At 43.3% G+C, this 15,690-nt stretch overlaps 1 protein-coding gene across 1 annotated transcript; it reads left to right on the top strand.

The window, feature by feature from the left end:
- Window positions 1–13,784: 13,784 nt before the first annotated feature.
- LOC142851413 (antiviral innate immune response effector IFIT1-like) lies at window positions 13,785–15,439 on the top strand. The gene is made up of 2 exons (XM_075975260.1): window positions 13,785–13,834; window positions 13,979–15,439. The coding sequence occupies exons 1-2, from the start codon at window positions 13,785–13,787 to the stop codon at window positions 15,357–15,359; spliced, it is 1,431 nt and encodes a 476-aa protein (XP_075831375.1). The 3' UTR covers window positions 15,360–15,439.
- Window positions 15,440–15,690: the final 251 nt, after the last annotated feature.

Below are 15,690 nucleotides of genomic sequence, written 5' to 3'. Positions count from 1 at the left end.
TGCCTACACTGCCAATGCTCAGGAGCTCTTCTCTGCCCTCTGCCCCTCCTCTCTTCCTGCTCTTTAACTGTCCTGTCAGCTCTTTGGGTTTTCTTTGCTCTTTTTCTTTTTTTGTTTTTTGTTTTTCTGAGAGAGGGTTTCTCTGTGGTTTGGAGCTTGTACTGGAGCGAGCTCTTGTAGACCAGGCTGGCCTTGAACTCACAGAGTTCTGCTTGCCGCTGCCTCCCTAGTGCTGAGATTATAGGAGTGTGCCACAACCACCCGGCCACTTTGTTCTTCTTTCTCCCCTCATAGTGTTGTCTCTTTTTCCTTGTCCTGACTCTTCTCATTGACACAACTGCATGGATGAAACTTCAACAAGTTGTGGCCTGCCCTGCACAGCTATGCAAGGGACAATCATGGTGCATGTTCACAAGCACATATACAAGCACACAATACTAAACAAATGTGAAGAATATTTAAATTAATAATGATAAGTAAAACTACTGTGCTTTATGGTTTGAGTATCAGGCTGTAGCTAATAGCGTCATTATGGTTTACTAAATGTAGATCATGTGTACTTAGTTACAAGTACAGTTCCCAATATTCCATGATAAATTGTAGCCCAAAAGAGAATGATCACACTGGAGAAAGAGCCATGGATGATATCTATGGAGGCCAGGAGGGGGCTGCTGGTACTGATTGCTGGTGTTGCTTTCAGTGTCAGGCCAAGAAAGATGCTGAGGAATCAAGCCAGGAGTCAAAAGGCCTAACCAAGTCAAGGGCAAGAGTTGCAAGTCAGGTCCAGGTCTAGATGGGTGATCAGGGGAAAGGGCCTTCAGTAGAGCAGACTGCATCAAGGGAGGGGACTAAGATTGGTCAAATTGTCCCTTGACACAAACAACAGGTATCAGATGATAGGTTAGTATGGGCTGTGACATCCCAGTGTCAGCTAACTGTCACTCTATGGGTGATATCCAACGGTGGAAGCAACACCCTTTCCTTGTCAGAGTCCGATGCCCCAACTTTAACTATTTTTCTCTCTTGGACCTGTAGGGAGGCACAGGAATAAATGAGACAAAGTTCAAACAGCAATATGGGAAGGGAGTCTCAGGATTTATTCAAATCCTAAAGATCACCAGTGTTTACTAACCAAACACCTTTTATTCCCCCAAGATAAACTAAGGTGGAATTTCATTAACATTCTCTGTCCTGGGTAGCAGAACTGCAGTCGTGTCCACAGCTTGGTCACTAGTTTGGAAATAACACCTCTTTTCAGGTGATCTACATAATTACAAAGGAAAAGGAGCAGCCTATGCTGACCTTTGTTAGGGCAGTGACAGCCTGTCAGGAAGGGTGCCTGATGGATCATAACCATGGCTTGAGAACTTAGATGTCACATCATGTAGAAATATGGGCCTACATTTCTTCAATCTGATTTGTCAGGTAAGTCCTTGGGCCTGGTTTCCTTGAAATGCCTATTAATTCACAACATTTTTAATACATATGGTAATTTTTTCCCCCACATACCATCTTTTCTTGATTATCTGGGAGCTTTACATCATGCACCCTGATCTTGACAGTCCTTCCATGTCCACTCCCCCTTGTAAACTTACTCACAAAAGAAGTAAAACAAACGAATAAGAAAAACACAAATATCACTTTGTGTTATCTATATAGTATTTGGAGCATTGTCAAATTCTTAGTGCTCGGCCCATGAAATTCAACAGAGTCCTTCCTCTCCCACACATTCACCAGAAGTTCAGAGCTATGAATTGCATAGACCCAGTGTTATGATTTTTGCTGCAGTTCCGGGGCACCTTGCAGGGGGTCCATAAACCAAGGTGGCTGGCTCCAGCCAGGCTGCTACAGGCTGGTTTCAAAGACCATGAGTCCCTGGAAAGTGCAAGTTTTTGGTGAAGGTGCAAGTTCCTGGCAGTGATTGGTCTAGGCACATGGACAGACACATCATACAGAATAGCATTGGATATTTATTAGTTCAGTTATGGAGGGGAAGGAAAAAGGGGGAAAGAGGATAAGAGAGAGAGTTAGAAAAAGAGAAACAGAGAAAAAATGGAATAGAGGACAGAGGGAGAGAGAAGAGGTCAGTGGAAAAGGGAACAGAGAGAGAAGCCAAGATAGTGAGGAAGGGTGGGGATGCAGAGAGTGTGCATTTCTTGTGTCTTAAAGAGATGAACAATCATAACAGCTAGTCTTCAACTAGTTCATAAGTTTTCTTATATTTATTTATTTAGTCAGTGTTTCATTCATTTTGATTTTTTGAGACTGAATTTCAATGTGTAGCTCTGACTATTCTGGAACTCACTCTGTAGACCAGGGTGGTCATAAACTCAGATATTTCTGCCTGTGGAGTTCTGGTTTTAAAGGTGGAAAAAAAGAGTTGATGTAGGGTAGCTGACGTTACAGATGATTGACATCACACTTTGTCACACTTTTTAAAAGTTTTTTTTTTTTTTTTGGTGGCTCTCTGTCTAGCCTGTTATGTGTTTTAGGGGAAGACAGTTTGGGAGGTCCAATGTCTGCCACAAAAGCCTTCCATATTTTCCCCTCTCAAACTTGGCTCTGCAGCCATCAAAATCACTTTTATCACAAAAATAATCTCTGTGCTCTTTCCATTCAGTGAGGACATGGGTTGTGGGACCCAGTCAAATTCTGGGGACACTATAGACCACAAACATAGTCCAATGCTTCAGTAAGAACACTAACCGAGATCCTGCTGTCATAGGCTGACCTGTCAGAGGACATCAAGATGGCCACCAACAACAATCTGGTACCCTACAGCAGCACAGCCTACAGATATTGATGGCTTCATGGATTGGCAGAGACCAAGGACATCCCCATGGCCTTTGATAGATGCTGAGAGCACAGATTGAGCTAGAACACAAACTGCATTAGACCATGGACCCAGACAAGGCCCTTGCAGGCCACCCTGACCACAAATGTCACAATGGCCTCAGGTGACAGCACAGAACCCAGACACTCACATGGCCTTTGGTTATAACTCAGCCTTTGGACAGCAACACAGATCACTGCTGTAGCAGGGCTTGGGACTTGGACATAGGCCCTGACTGGGGTATGGCACAGACTTCTCCACAATGATTTTGTAGAGAAGCCTCCCTTCCTCTCCCAGGTGTACACCATTTGTCAGTCTGGGCTGGATGAGGGCTGAGCGCAGTTGGTGTATTTTCTGGCTCTATCCAATGGCTAAAGGGGTTGGAACTGTAAGCCCCATTCTTTTGTCTCCATTTTTGGAGGACCTGTCTCTGTGCCTGCCAAGCCCTGACCATTCCCTGGATAAGGGTCAAGACAGCCTGCCAAAATTTTGACCACAGCCCCAGTCTATTCAAACTGTTTCCCCAGAAAGTTCCCTTGTATTCTCTTTCCTCTACCTCTTCCTCCAGGCCACCTAAGAGCTTAGAAGTCCCATTAAATTTGGATATTTGTAAGTTTGACTTGTAAATTGGCTTGATTGTTTTTTTTTTTTTTTTTTTGCATCAGCAGAGAACTTGCATTAGGAAAATTCCTAATATCTTGGAGGTCCCACCGGGTAGGGTAGCCTTTCGTTGTGGCCATAGGCCACATGTCAAAAGCCCCCTAGTCTACAATCTGAGCTCTCCATGCCACTCTAAAATCGGTTCCTAGGATACAGAACTGCATCTAGGTGGTCCTTTTTTTGTTGTCTATGCTATAGGTGTTTGGGGGTACCCATTTGTACTTACTTTTATTGATTATAAGACGCTTGTGGAAGCTGTAGGCCTTCTCCATGAGCTCTGATCTTAGCGGCTAGACCGGCAAGACAGGGCCTAGCTGAGATGGACCTTTTTTTGCTTTAGGGACACCTTAGCATTCAATTTTCCAAACACAGTTAGACGGAAGAGCTATTTTAGTGGACACACTGTAATAGACTTAGGCCACACAGTTGGGCATAGACTTTAAAATGGGCACTTGCAGTTCAAAGCTAGATCTGCTGTCGCCCCTGGGATGCCTCTTACAAAATCTTTATTAATTGGGACTATCCTATACAATTTGTCCCGAATGGCTAACTTCCCTATGCAACTAAGATTTGGCTTCAATACTATCTTGACAGTGGAATGTATTGGATACCAGAAGGAAACCTTGAGCTACTATCCTCGGGAACCTGGAAAATTTTTGTTGCCTTCAGGAAAAATGGGCAGAGCTTACATATGTCCATGGTTTTTCAGCTCTGTGCTCTTTCCCTTCCCTTCATAACCAGTGTCTCTTGTCACTGGTCTTGGTAGCTAAGGCCACAACGCCTCCAAATTTCCAGTCATCTGAGAATCGTGACCCTAATAATTCCAACTGGACCATGCAGTCAAAGGCACTGGTCCCTCCCCTACTCCCTCAAGCCCACACTACCCAACCCCCTCCTATGAAGCAACATTTTTTACATTTCTCTCCTTCCCTGTCTATCACTTCCTTGCCAATCTGGAAGTTTAAGGTCAACTTCCACCTTACCCACCTACATGTCCTTCTCGCCCTCCCCGTCCTACCCCAACTTTCCACCAATAAACCTCCTCTGGACACTGGGCTACCACCTCCCAATCCTCCCCAGTCTCCTCCCATACTGGATACGAACATAGTTCTGCCCTCTTCTATCCTCTCCCGGATATGGCACGAATCAATGGCATTATAAAAGTTCATGTTCCCTTTTCTTTTTCAGATCTCTCTCAGGTAGAAAAGTGGCTACGTTCCTTTTATACTAACCCTTCTGCTTATATTAAAGTGGTTGGTTATTTGTCCCAGACCTACGATCTAACTAGTAAAGCCTCTGCAGTTGGAGGTGGACATGCATTATGGCATCTGCAGAAGTTGATAAGGAAAGCCTCACAGCAAACCAAATGGTTTGGACCACTTCCGGACTGTAGAGGAACCAACTTCCAGATGGACTCTGCTATCCCTAAACTTCCCTTTTGCCATCCCATCAAATCAACATGACTATAGTCTCACTTCCAAAGAGTAAGTACAGAATATCAGTTCTTTTGATGAATAAATAATTGTGTTGTGAAGATTCCAGTCTGGTTCTTTATGTTAACATTGTTTCCATCAACCCCTTGGTAACAGCATCTCCAGGTGCAGGGATGTCTCTCTCTGGACAGACAGTGGAACTACCATGTCAGTCTATTCCAGAGACTTCACCCCATCAGTTCAGAGGAGAGAGCAAGAAGGCCAATACCTGGTTGTCCACAGTTTCACTGACGAGAAACCTGACGACTTTTGTTCCAGTTTCCAGTTTCATTTTCCCACTGGTGTATGCCACACCACACCTCATTTTATAGCACTCTTCCCAGCTTATATATGAGAAGTCCAATTAGTGTGAAAGTCCAGAAGAGAGCAGAGCATCAAGGAAGGATCCTGAGGAGTCCTGTTTTGGTGAAAACCCAGACAACTGCAGCCACCTTCACAGCCACCATGGGGTAAGGATTTCCCTGCTCTGCAGGTTGAGTGAACTCAGGACACAGATATTTGCTTGTGTCCAGCTCTGATGAGTCTCTTACAATGATTTGTTATGTCTTATGGGTTCTCTTTTTACTACTTAAAAGGGAACAAGGATGCTAATTGTACTGATGGACCAGAGAATTTATTCAATGATTATAATGTGGGCATGAGGCTGGATGAGTGAAAGAATACTTGCTAGAGTTTTTAAGACTGTCTCAGACATGTAGTTCAAATCCCTGGGTGATACATTCGCATGCTCATCCCATGGAGAGAGACATTACCAATGAGAACTTCAGGAGTGGAATAATGATGTGGGAGTCACTTCTATATGCTATGAATACCATTGGTTAAAACTTTTTGGGCCTGTGATAGGGTAGATCAGAGCTAGGTGAGGAAAACCAAACTTAATGCAGGGAGAAAGAAAGCAGAGTCAGAGAGAACTCATGTAACTCCACCAGAGACAGACTCTGTTCAGAATCTTGTCAGTAAGTCACAGCCATATTGTGATACACAGATTACTAGAAACGGGTTAAATTAAGATGTAAGAGTTGTCCAATAAGAAGTTAGAGCTAAGGGGCCAAGCAGTGATTTAATTAATACAGTGTCTGTGTGGTCAGTTTGGTTCTGGGTAGTCGAGATAAACATGTGATCTCCTACAACACAATAAGTTACCACTCTATGTACTTAGAGTCCTAAAAAATAGAAGCTGCTTAGAGTATCTTCCATGCCATCTCCTAACCCCACATCTTCATTGCTCTTGGGATGGACCCTAGAGATACCCAGTGGATCTTTGGAGATGCTGTTCAAGGTTACTGGTTCAAGTGCTTTGGCCCATCCCTGACTGGGTTAACCCAAGAGAGGACACATTTTTTTTCTGTACCTTAGTAAGAGACAAAATGTGGAAATTTTATTATATTTGATATGAAATATTTAATTATTTTCCTGCAAGAAACTAAATACCACCAGGAATTTATGCATATATGTATGTATATTTATATCCATACACATATATAAAATGTAAAGAAGTACTAGGCACCGTGTAGTCTTTTTTATTTTTTTGGTTTCTGGGTATTTTTGGTTTTGTTTTTCAAGTCAGAGTTTCTCTGTAGTTTTGGAGCCTATCATGGATCTAGCTCTTGTAGATTAGGCTCATTGTAAACTCACAGAGATCTGTAAACTCTGCCTCTGAGTGCTAGGATTAAAGGCGTGCACAACACTAGCTGCTTCCATGTTAAGTCTTTTTATGTAAATGTCTCTTGTTTTATGTTGATACTGCCTTTTGAGTTGAAAATGTGAGTCTGTAGAGTTGTTTTCTATAAAATCTAGGGCTATAGTGATCATCTCTTTCAAAGGCAACTATTTTATGTTCTTGCTCATAAAAACATCTACAGAACGTCAGTATGGAGGAGGCTGAGAGCTTCGGTTGTATGGAAAGAAAAATATAGAAAACACAGAGGTATAAAATTGTGGAATAAAATAAACAAGGAGGCAGAAGACTTTAAGAGCTTTCAGGTGACAGTCATGGTCATAGGTCTAGTGACTAAGCTGTGCCTGGGGCTACATTTCCCATGACTCTAGCAGGTGGCTAGGACTGTGTTTTGCAATTGAGTGCCTGCAGTTTGAGAAAGGCTGGAGATCTCCAAGTGCACAGGGGAGGCTGGATGCTGAGATCTACAAGTGCACATGCGCAGTGGGATCCAGGTTGCTCTCTGTCCCTGTTGCCCACACAAATGGCAGCTGCCTCTGTGCTGCTCAGCTTTCCTGCTGCAAGTGCTTATCCACAAGTGCATGTGCCTCCCCTTGGGGCACAGCTCCCCACAAGGATCCTTGGGGGCCTCCCAGTCAAGGCTGATCTCCATGGACAGATGGTGTCCAGATTTCAGAGTGTTCTTAGCTACCATGCCAATGTCTTTATTTCCCATTATGTGAGGACAGCGTCTCTAATTCCTTCTGTGGGTTGCTGTAGGCAGGGAAATCAAAGAAAGCAGGATTGAATCTGATCGCCCTAAACTATGATAATGTTTCTATAGAAAAATGATCACCATTTTTACGTGCCCTGGAACAGAAGGAATAAACATGCATTTAGTGCTTTCATAGACAGAGACAAAGAGAGTCAGAGAAGAAGAAATGCTGGGCTCTCTGCAAATGCCTTGGCCAGAGGAGTAATGGCCTACATGGGCTAGAAAGAAATGTCGTTGAACACACCTTAGTCAGCCAGTGGTGTTCACACTTCTAGATGTAGGGTCTAGCGGGCTCATGCAGAGGTGGGGATAGACAACCAAAGTCTAATAAAGTAGAAACAATCTTTATTCCAGAAACAAGAATCCAGTAAAAAAAAAAAATCTCCATGGGGAACGAGGAGCTTATCAGCTAGCTGAGACCACAGCCAGAGATGGATTATTTTAGGCTGATGTAAAAGGCCGTTTTTTGTTGTTGTTGTTTTCCTGTTGCGACTTCTGAGTCAGGAAAATCTGTCTTAAAGGAGCTATGAAACACCACCAGCAAACAGCAAAAAGCTGTGTTAAACTTTATGTAAATATATTGTTTTCTTCTATAATTCCTTTTTCAAGTCCTCTATGGTTTTATGTAGATTTAGTGACCACGTTGGAGTGCCAGCTGTTTTAGGGAGAGGCTGCTTGTTCATCCCAGCTACCTGGCTAGCTTAGTCCCGAAATACCCACACAGAAATTGTATTAATTAAAACACTGCTTGGCCCATTTGCTCTAGCTTCTTTTTTTATTTTTAAAATTTAATTTATTATGTATACAATATTCTGTCTATATGTATGCCTGAAGAGGCCACCAGATCTCATTACAGGTGGTTGTGAACCACCATGTGGTTGCTGGGAATTGAACTCAGGACCTTTGGAAGAAAAGGCAATGCTCTTAACCACTGAGCCGTCTCTCCAGCCCCTTTGCTCTAGATTCTTATTGACTAACTCTAACATCTTGATTTACCCATTTCTATTAGTCTGTATATTGCCACGTGGCAGTGGCTTACCAGGAAAGATTCAGCATGTCTGACTCTGGCGGCTCCATGGTGGCTCTCCGACTCTGCTGTCTTCCTCCTAGCATTGAGTTCTGTTTTTCCTGCCTACCTAAGTTCTGCCCTATCAAAGGCCAAGGCAGTTTCTTTATTCATTAACCAAAGAAAGCAACACATAAACAGAAGAACCTCCTACAGAAAACTTAGGTACAGATTGCCTTATTTTACAGTCTCCATTAACAAAGGCTTTTTAGTTAAACCAATGTTTATACTTAATCTTAATTGTCTTCCTTAGGATGTTCAGGAGGTGTTTACTGAAGCCCTGTGTTGTCCCCATTGATGTTGCCAGTTTCACATAGCAGATATAAGGCTTAACCCAGAGGTCATATATCTATAACCTAAAAGTTGACTCAGCTCATATCCGTAGGCTAGCTCTCAGTTTGCAGAGAGATGCTTTGGCCTTGTAAATAGAGCTATGTGTTGTAAAGCAAAATAACCCCTTGTGAATAGCTCATCCTCAAACTGCTGAGAGAGCTGCTGACAGTCGGTTCTCATTTTACTAGACTTACAATTTTTTTTGATTTCTAAATTTATATTTCTGGATTCTACATTTTAATATTCTTATTCTTGAACTCTTCACTAGAATCTGACCCCCACGCAGTTTGTTGTGAGAATATTGAATTAAGCCCAATTAAATTTGAAAAAAAAAGTTTTTTGGTGTAATACAATGCTCTGTCCAAAAGGAGGCATAATTGCACTGGATCTCAATTCCAAGTACTTCTAATAAGACGGGTTGTAGAGGTAGCTTTTATGTGTTGCCTTAAGGTCCCAGGGAAGGATTCTGTGAGGTATCAGTCATACAAATAGCATAGATGTTATTTAGGGGCATTAGACACGTCCCTCCCTGATTTGTGAGCTTGCCTATACAGATAAAGCAAAGGACACCTAGCTATTGGCCACCTCTGGTCCTACTTTGGGAGCATTGTATATCTGGCTCTACAGAGAGCACAATCACCAGGCTATGAATGATCTCTATTCGAAGGCTTCAGGGTGGAAAAACAAGTTATCCATATTTCTAATTGAAGAAACAATCCCATGCGTCTATCATTGCTGGTTTCATTCCTGCTCATCTGAGGGGACAAGGACTTTGTGCTGCTCAACAGACAGAGACAGAACAAGAGGAGAGAAACAGAATGAGACAGAGGGGGACAGAGAGACTGACAGACAGGCAGACACGGAGACTATAAAAAAAAAAACTTCTGCATTTAACTCTTTCTAACCTGGCTTACCAAATGTTATCAGTAAAGACTTGAGGACAGGGACAACTGCCAACCATTTCCAGGGGCACTTTTCAAATATCCAAATAATTGTGTCCAGCATCAATAGAACTCTACCAGGGGTATATGATTAGAAAGAGAACTAGAAATATTTTATTATGAAACAGTGCTGTGGAAATTAGAATGGACAAGTGAGATGAGGGATAAGCCCAAAGAGAACTGGTCCATGAAGCTCATGACCCTTTATATGGCATGAACAAAGAGCTGTGACACCTCTGCTGGTTGGTACATCAAGGTCATTTTAAGCATCCTCTGTCCATTGCTTGAAGCCAAGGGAAGGAAGGGCTGTCAGTGTTTTTACTCAACAAGCTTTGCTCATTGTCACTGATGCTGCTCTCCATGGGGCCCCAAAATAATGCAACTCTCTGTAAGATATGAAATACCACATGACAGGAGAAGGAAGCATCACAGTTGCTTCCCTTGGAGACTTAGACTGGAGCTGGAAAGATGGCTCAGTGGTAAAGGGCTTGCCAAGGAAGCGGGAGAATGGCAGTCTTAGTGCAATTACTGAGAGCTGAGATGCAGAAAACAAGCAGGTGAAGACCAGCGCCTAGTGCTGTCCACCGGCCTTCATAGGAGGGCCTTGGTATTTGCAGCCCCTCCACAAACACAATTGAAATTCCGTGAGATAAGAAGAAACATGGAGAGAACAAGGCTTAGAAGAAGCCCCTAAAATGTCATTTCCTGATAGTTATGACTGCTTTAAAAAATGTTTTTGCTTGTTCTTCATTTACTTTAATGTATTCTTGCATGAGGTTTGGATTTATTTTTGTGGTTAATATATAATTACATTTCTACCTTTTTTTCATTTCCTATTTCAAGGACCTCACATTTGCCTTTCCGACTCTGCTCCAGAAACATTGCCTCCTTTTTTCATTGATTGTTAATGTATGCACGTATATAAACATAGATATGTGTGTGTACCTGTCCAGTCCTTATACTGTTTCTTGTTATGTATGGTATCAAGGTTGGACATCGGGTGCTGTACAGCCTAGCCAGGGGGATACCAGCTCTCCCTACCCCACTGTACTGGTTGATCATTGCTCTTTGTGTATCATGAGGCCTCACTGACTCTTCCTATCTGATCTGTATGTTTCCTGTCCATTGTTATCATCTTTGTGCAGCTCATCTTTGGTCATTCAAGCCAATGAAATTTTCAAAAATTTTAGAGGTGAATTCTATCTCTGGTCTTAAATAGAGAAATGGCATTCAAAACTAATCAAAAGATTGTAAGATTTCCAAAATGGAAGGGCCATCTATCCATCGAGTCCCTTACTGAGATGTGTGCTTCTCTAAATCAAAGGTACCTGTCTCAGAGTAGATGCTTCCAGATTGTCACTTCTAAGAGTCTACATTTGCTAGGGAAGTTTTGTGTTCTTCTCTTTCTTCTATCTCAATTTTTCAGAACCCTGCCAGAATGCCTAATATCCACTATGAGTGAGTACATACTGTGTTTGTATTTATGTGACTGGGTTATTTCAGTCAGGAAGCTTTTTCTAGTTCCATCCATTTGTCTGCAAATTTCAAGAAGTCACTGCTTTTTAGTGCTGACTACTCTACTTGTCTTCACAGAATTACATCTAGTAACTGATGGAAGCAGATGCAGTGACCCACATCCAAGCACTGGGCTGAGCTCTTGGCATTCAGTTGAAGAGAGGGAGAAGGGATCATATGAACAAGACTGGGGGAGGGGTGAAGGGCATGGTGGGAAAATCATAAAGACAGCTGACCAGAGCTAGTTGGAACTCACAGACTACGGATTGATAGTTGTAGAACCTGCATTGTGTTGAAATAGATTCTCTGAATATGGGGTGACAGTCATGTATCTTAATCTATTGTGGGGCTCCCTGACAGTGGGATCAGGACCTATTTCAGGTAATGAACTGACTTTTTAGAGCACATTCCCTATGGTGGATTACCTTACTCAACCTTGATACAGAGGGAATTGTTTTGGTCCTGCCTCAACTTGGTATGCCATACTTTGTTGAGTCCCCAAGGAACGCCATACCTTCTGAGGAGTGGATGGAGGGTGAAAGAAGGGGATGTAGGGGGCAGGAGGAAAGGAAGAATGGAGAACTGAGGTTTTTATGTAAGAAAAAATATTATTTAGATATATAGAGCCCCCAAAGTTCTGTTGGGCAAGCAACTGGGCCTATGGAGTTTTCCTATAGCCCCCTGTATGCAGAAGGGCTTTACCATGCACTCAGTGTTCTGACCCATGTCTTTCTGTAATGCCATCCTCTGTGCTATATATGCCTTTTTCTCTCATATGAATACTCATGCTAGCGCTGTAATGTATTGATTATTTTAGATTTGTATTTATCTTAATTCTTTGTATGAAAACTCACTTTTATTACAGGAGCATCTTGGAGATTTTCTAGCATTTTGGCCTGTCACACAACACTTCCTTTGAGGAGATGGTGCTGTATTCTGGTCTTGTAGTATTTAAAACTAGAGCTCATGGATTTTAACTGGGGTTATCAAAATTCAGACATATTATGAGAACTTAACTGAACAAAAGAAGATGAAGATCCTACTGTAGACATTGAATACAGAAAGGGGAGGGGGTTATCCAAAGGCATCAGGATTTTGATCAAACCATTATCAGGATAGAGGTATAGGGGATGGATGGGCTGGTGAGTCCAGCTGGCTGATTCATGAGGTTTCTAAATGGCTGTCATGTTCCATTTGTCAACTCTTAAGGGCTCCAAGCTAGAGTGTCCTTTATGGGACAGACCTAACACGGTATAGCACCTCCTGCTGCTATTCTTGACATCTGATCAGATCAAAGCCAAAAACAGCTAATTTAAGCACTTTGGCATCTCTGGCCTCTGGCAGACAACTACCAATAGGACCAAGGGCCTATTCCCGTCTAGCCATGGAAGACTCAAAGGTGCAGCTGTGGGTGCCTACAAAACCCGAGTCACACAATTCTATCTCTTGCTCTCAACACTGGTAAAAAAGCAGGAAACTCCTGTGTAGTTTATAACATAGCCATGTGTTTAGCTTCACTAATCTCAGCAAAGACCAGAAATGGGAAACACTGATATCATTTCCATTACACAGATGGGTAAAGTGTGATATTGAGGTATTAGTGAAACAGTCTAGGGAAGTGATTGTCCTGCTCCATAGCAACACAAGAAAGCCCATAAAGTGTAGATGCATGTTTAGAATGCAGGGATTCTTTGTAACCATAGGAGAGGACATCTTATGTGCCACTCTGTAGAAGGGGAGGGTGTTGTTGACCCACCTGAGTAGGAGGATTAGGTGGCATCCCACCACCCAGCTAGCTTACACCTGAAATAACCATACAGAAATTGTATTAATTAAATTTTTGCCTGGCTCATTACATCTAGCCTCTTCTTGGCCAACTCTCACATCTTAATTAACCCGTTTTTATTAAATCAGTGTATCACCATGTGACAGTGGCTTACTGGCAGGATTCTAACCTATGTCTGTCTCAAGCTGGAGATCCATGGTATAGCCTAACTCTGTTCTTCTTCGTTTGGTCTTCCCCGCCAACCTGAGTTCTGCCCTATCAACTAGGCCAAGACAGTTTCTTTAATAACCAACGAAAGCAACACAAATACAGAAGGACCTCCTACACCATTGTTGAGTCACCCTCCCCCCCATCTATGTTGCCCAGAGAGAAAAGATCCAGAGAAAATCATATTGCTAGTGTCATAAGGCTGTTCCAAGGCAGAGAGCATGTCGATTCTGAGTAGCCTACTTCTGACTGGACACCAGCTGTTGGTGTCGGAGATGAAAAGGGAAGGGCCTGCAATGACAAATAGTTCCTATTTAGGTCAGCTCAGGTGGCAGGCACTTGTACACATTCTCCTCACAGACAGTGGGGAAGGGATAATAGTTTTATCGAGTTTCACATCTCAGGGCAGGAGTTTGATAAGAATACAGACCCAGCCTGTATCTCTGTGACTGTGTCCAGTCTTGAATAAATGGATGAACTCAAAAGCTAAGATGGTAAGTACACGTACATGGACGTGCATGGTCAAGGAGACTCTGACAGTTGTAGTAAGTGGAACTGAGGGATCGATGTAAAAAACAGATATCAAGAAATTCTAAAAGGGCAAAATGTTAGATTTCCAAGAAATAAGCAAGAATGTTGTAAAATGTGTTTTCCGTGGTGTCAGATTCTGCCCGTGTCTCACATAACCAATCATCCTGCTTCCTTCTCACAGAGAGAATGCTGGTGCTGATCAGGTCAAGGAGAATCTCCTTCAGCTGAGCTGTCACTTCACGTGGAGCTTGCTGTTTGAAGACGCTGACATACCCGATTTGGAAATGAGAATCTCAGAGCAGATCAAATTCCTAGACATCATGAGCCCAGTGGGGATGCACAACCTCCGGGCCTATGTGAGACACCTGAAAGGCCAGCATGAGGAAGCCCTGCAGAGCCTGAGAAAAGCAGAAGCCTTGATCCAGGAAGAGCCACTGGGCAAGAAAATGCTGGTGACCTGGGGCAACTGTGCCTGGGTGCATTACCACATGGGCAGCTTGGCAGAAGCCCAGAGCTACCTGGACAAGGTGGAGAATACTTGCAAGGAATCTGAAAATCCCTTCCGCTACAGGATGGAGTGTGCCGAGGTGCATTGTGAGGAAGGCTGGGCCTTGCTGAAATGTGGGAAAAAGTATAATAGACGAGCCCTGGCCTGCTTTGCAAAAGCTCTGGAAGCTGAGCCTGAAAACCCCGAATACAACACTGGCTATGCTGTCGCCGCGTATCGTGAAGACAATGATGACAATAATATGTCTCTGGAACCCCTGAGGAAGGCTGTCAGGTTAAATCTGGCAGATCCATATCTTAAAGTTTATCTTGCCCTGAAACTTCAGGACATAGGAGAAACAGATGAAGCAGAAAGACACATTGAAGAAGCCCTCAGCAGCACATCCTGTCAAACCTATGTCTTTCGACATGCTGCCAAGTATTACCTAAAGAAAGACTGCATAGACAAAGCTCTCCAACTCCTACGCAAGGCCTTGCAGACATCACCTGAGTCTGGCTACCTGCATTACAAAATAGGGTTCTGCTACAGGCAACAAATGATCCAACTGAAGACATCCAGGAACAGACAGACCCGAAGGCCTGGCAGCATTAAGGAATTGGCACAACGGGCCATCTTTGAATTTCAGAAGAGTGTGAAGCTGAGGCCCACGTTTGATGCAGCTTATGTTTGCATGGCTGAAACACAGGCAGAAATTCGCCAATATGAAGAAGCTGAGGCAAATTTCCAGATAGCGCTGAACATGAAGAACCTCAGTGGGCACATAGAGCAGGACATTCATTTCCGCTATGGCCGTTACCAGCAATTTCAATCAGAAGACACGGCCATCACCCACTACTTAAAAGGTCTAAAAATAGAAGAAAAGTCGTATGCCCAGAGGAAACTACTCACAGCTTTGGAGAAAGTGGCTGAAAGACGGATTCAGCAGAATGATCGACCTGTGGAGAGCACCAGCCTCCTTGGGTTAGTCCACAAGCTGAGAGGGAACATGCCCGAGGCCCAGCTGTACTATGAGCAGGCTCTGAGGCTCACTGGGGAGATGAACCCTGAGTTCTGAATGCAGCTCAGCTCTGCGAAGATAATGTACTCATCACTGAGATTCCATTCCTCCTAACTGACTGCTTTCCTCAGATCTGCAATCTTGCTGCAATCCAAGTACCTAAATGCATTGGCTCCTGCCACCTCTTTCTCACCCTCACTTCTGTCCCCACTACACCTGCTCACTTAATGGTGGCCTGGACTGACTCCTGCTGTTCTCAACCCTTTGAGCGCTGACACAAACCTTTTTCCTTATGTGTGTGTTGTGACAAGAAAATCTTCATCGAAGTGCAGAAGAAGGGAGAATATAAGAAAGGAAGACAGGACTGCGAGGGTTGCATCTACCCAGG

This window comes from Microtus pennsylvanicus, chromosome 5 (assembly GCF_037038515.1).
Source record: "Microtus pennsylvanicus isolate mMicPen1 chromosome 5, mMicPen1.hap1, whole genome shotgun sequence".
NCBI classification, from domain to species: domain Eukaryota; kingdom Metazoa; phylum Chordata; class Mammalia; order Rodentia; family Cricetidae; genus Microtus; species Microtus pennsylvanicus.
Note: the sequence above shows the minus strand (reverse complement) of the source record. Positions and strands in the feature narration are given on the sequence as shown.

Bases quoted from the DNA above. Each gene is read 5' to 3' on its own strand.
- LOC142851413 (XM_075975260.1), top strand. From the start codon at position 13,785: ATGGTCAAGGAGACTCTGACAGTTGTAGTAAGTGGAACTGAGGGATCG. The intron at 13,835-13,978 runs GTAAAAAACAGA...TCCTTCTCACAG, and splicing joins AGTGGAACTGAGGGATCGAT to AGAGAATGCTGGTGCTGATC.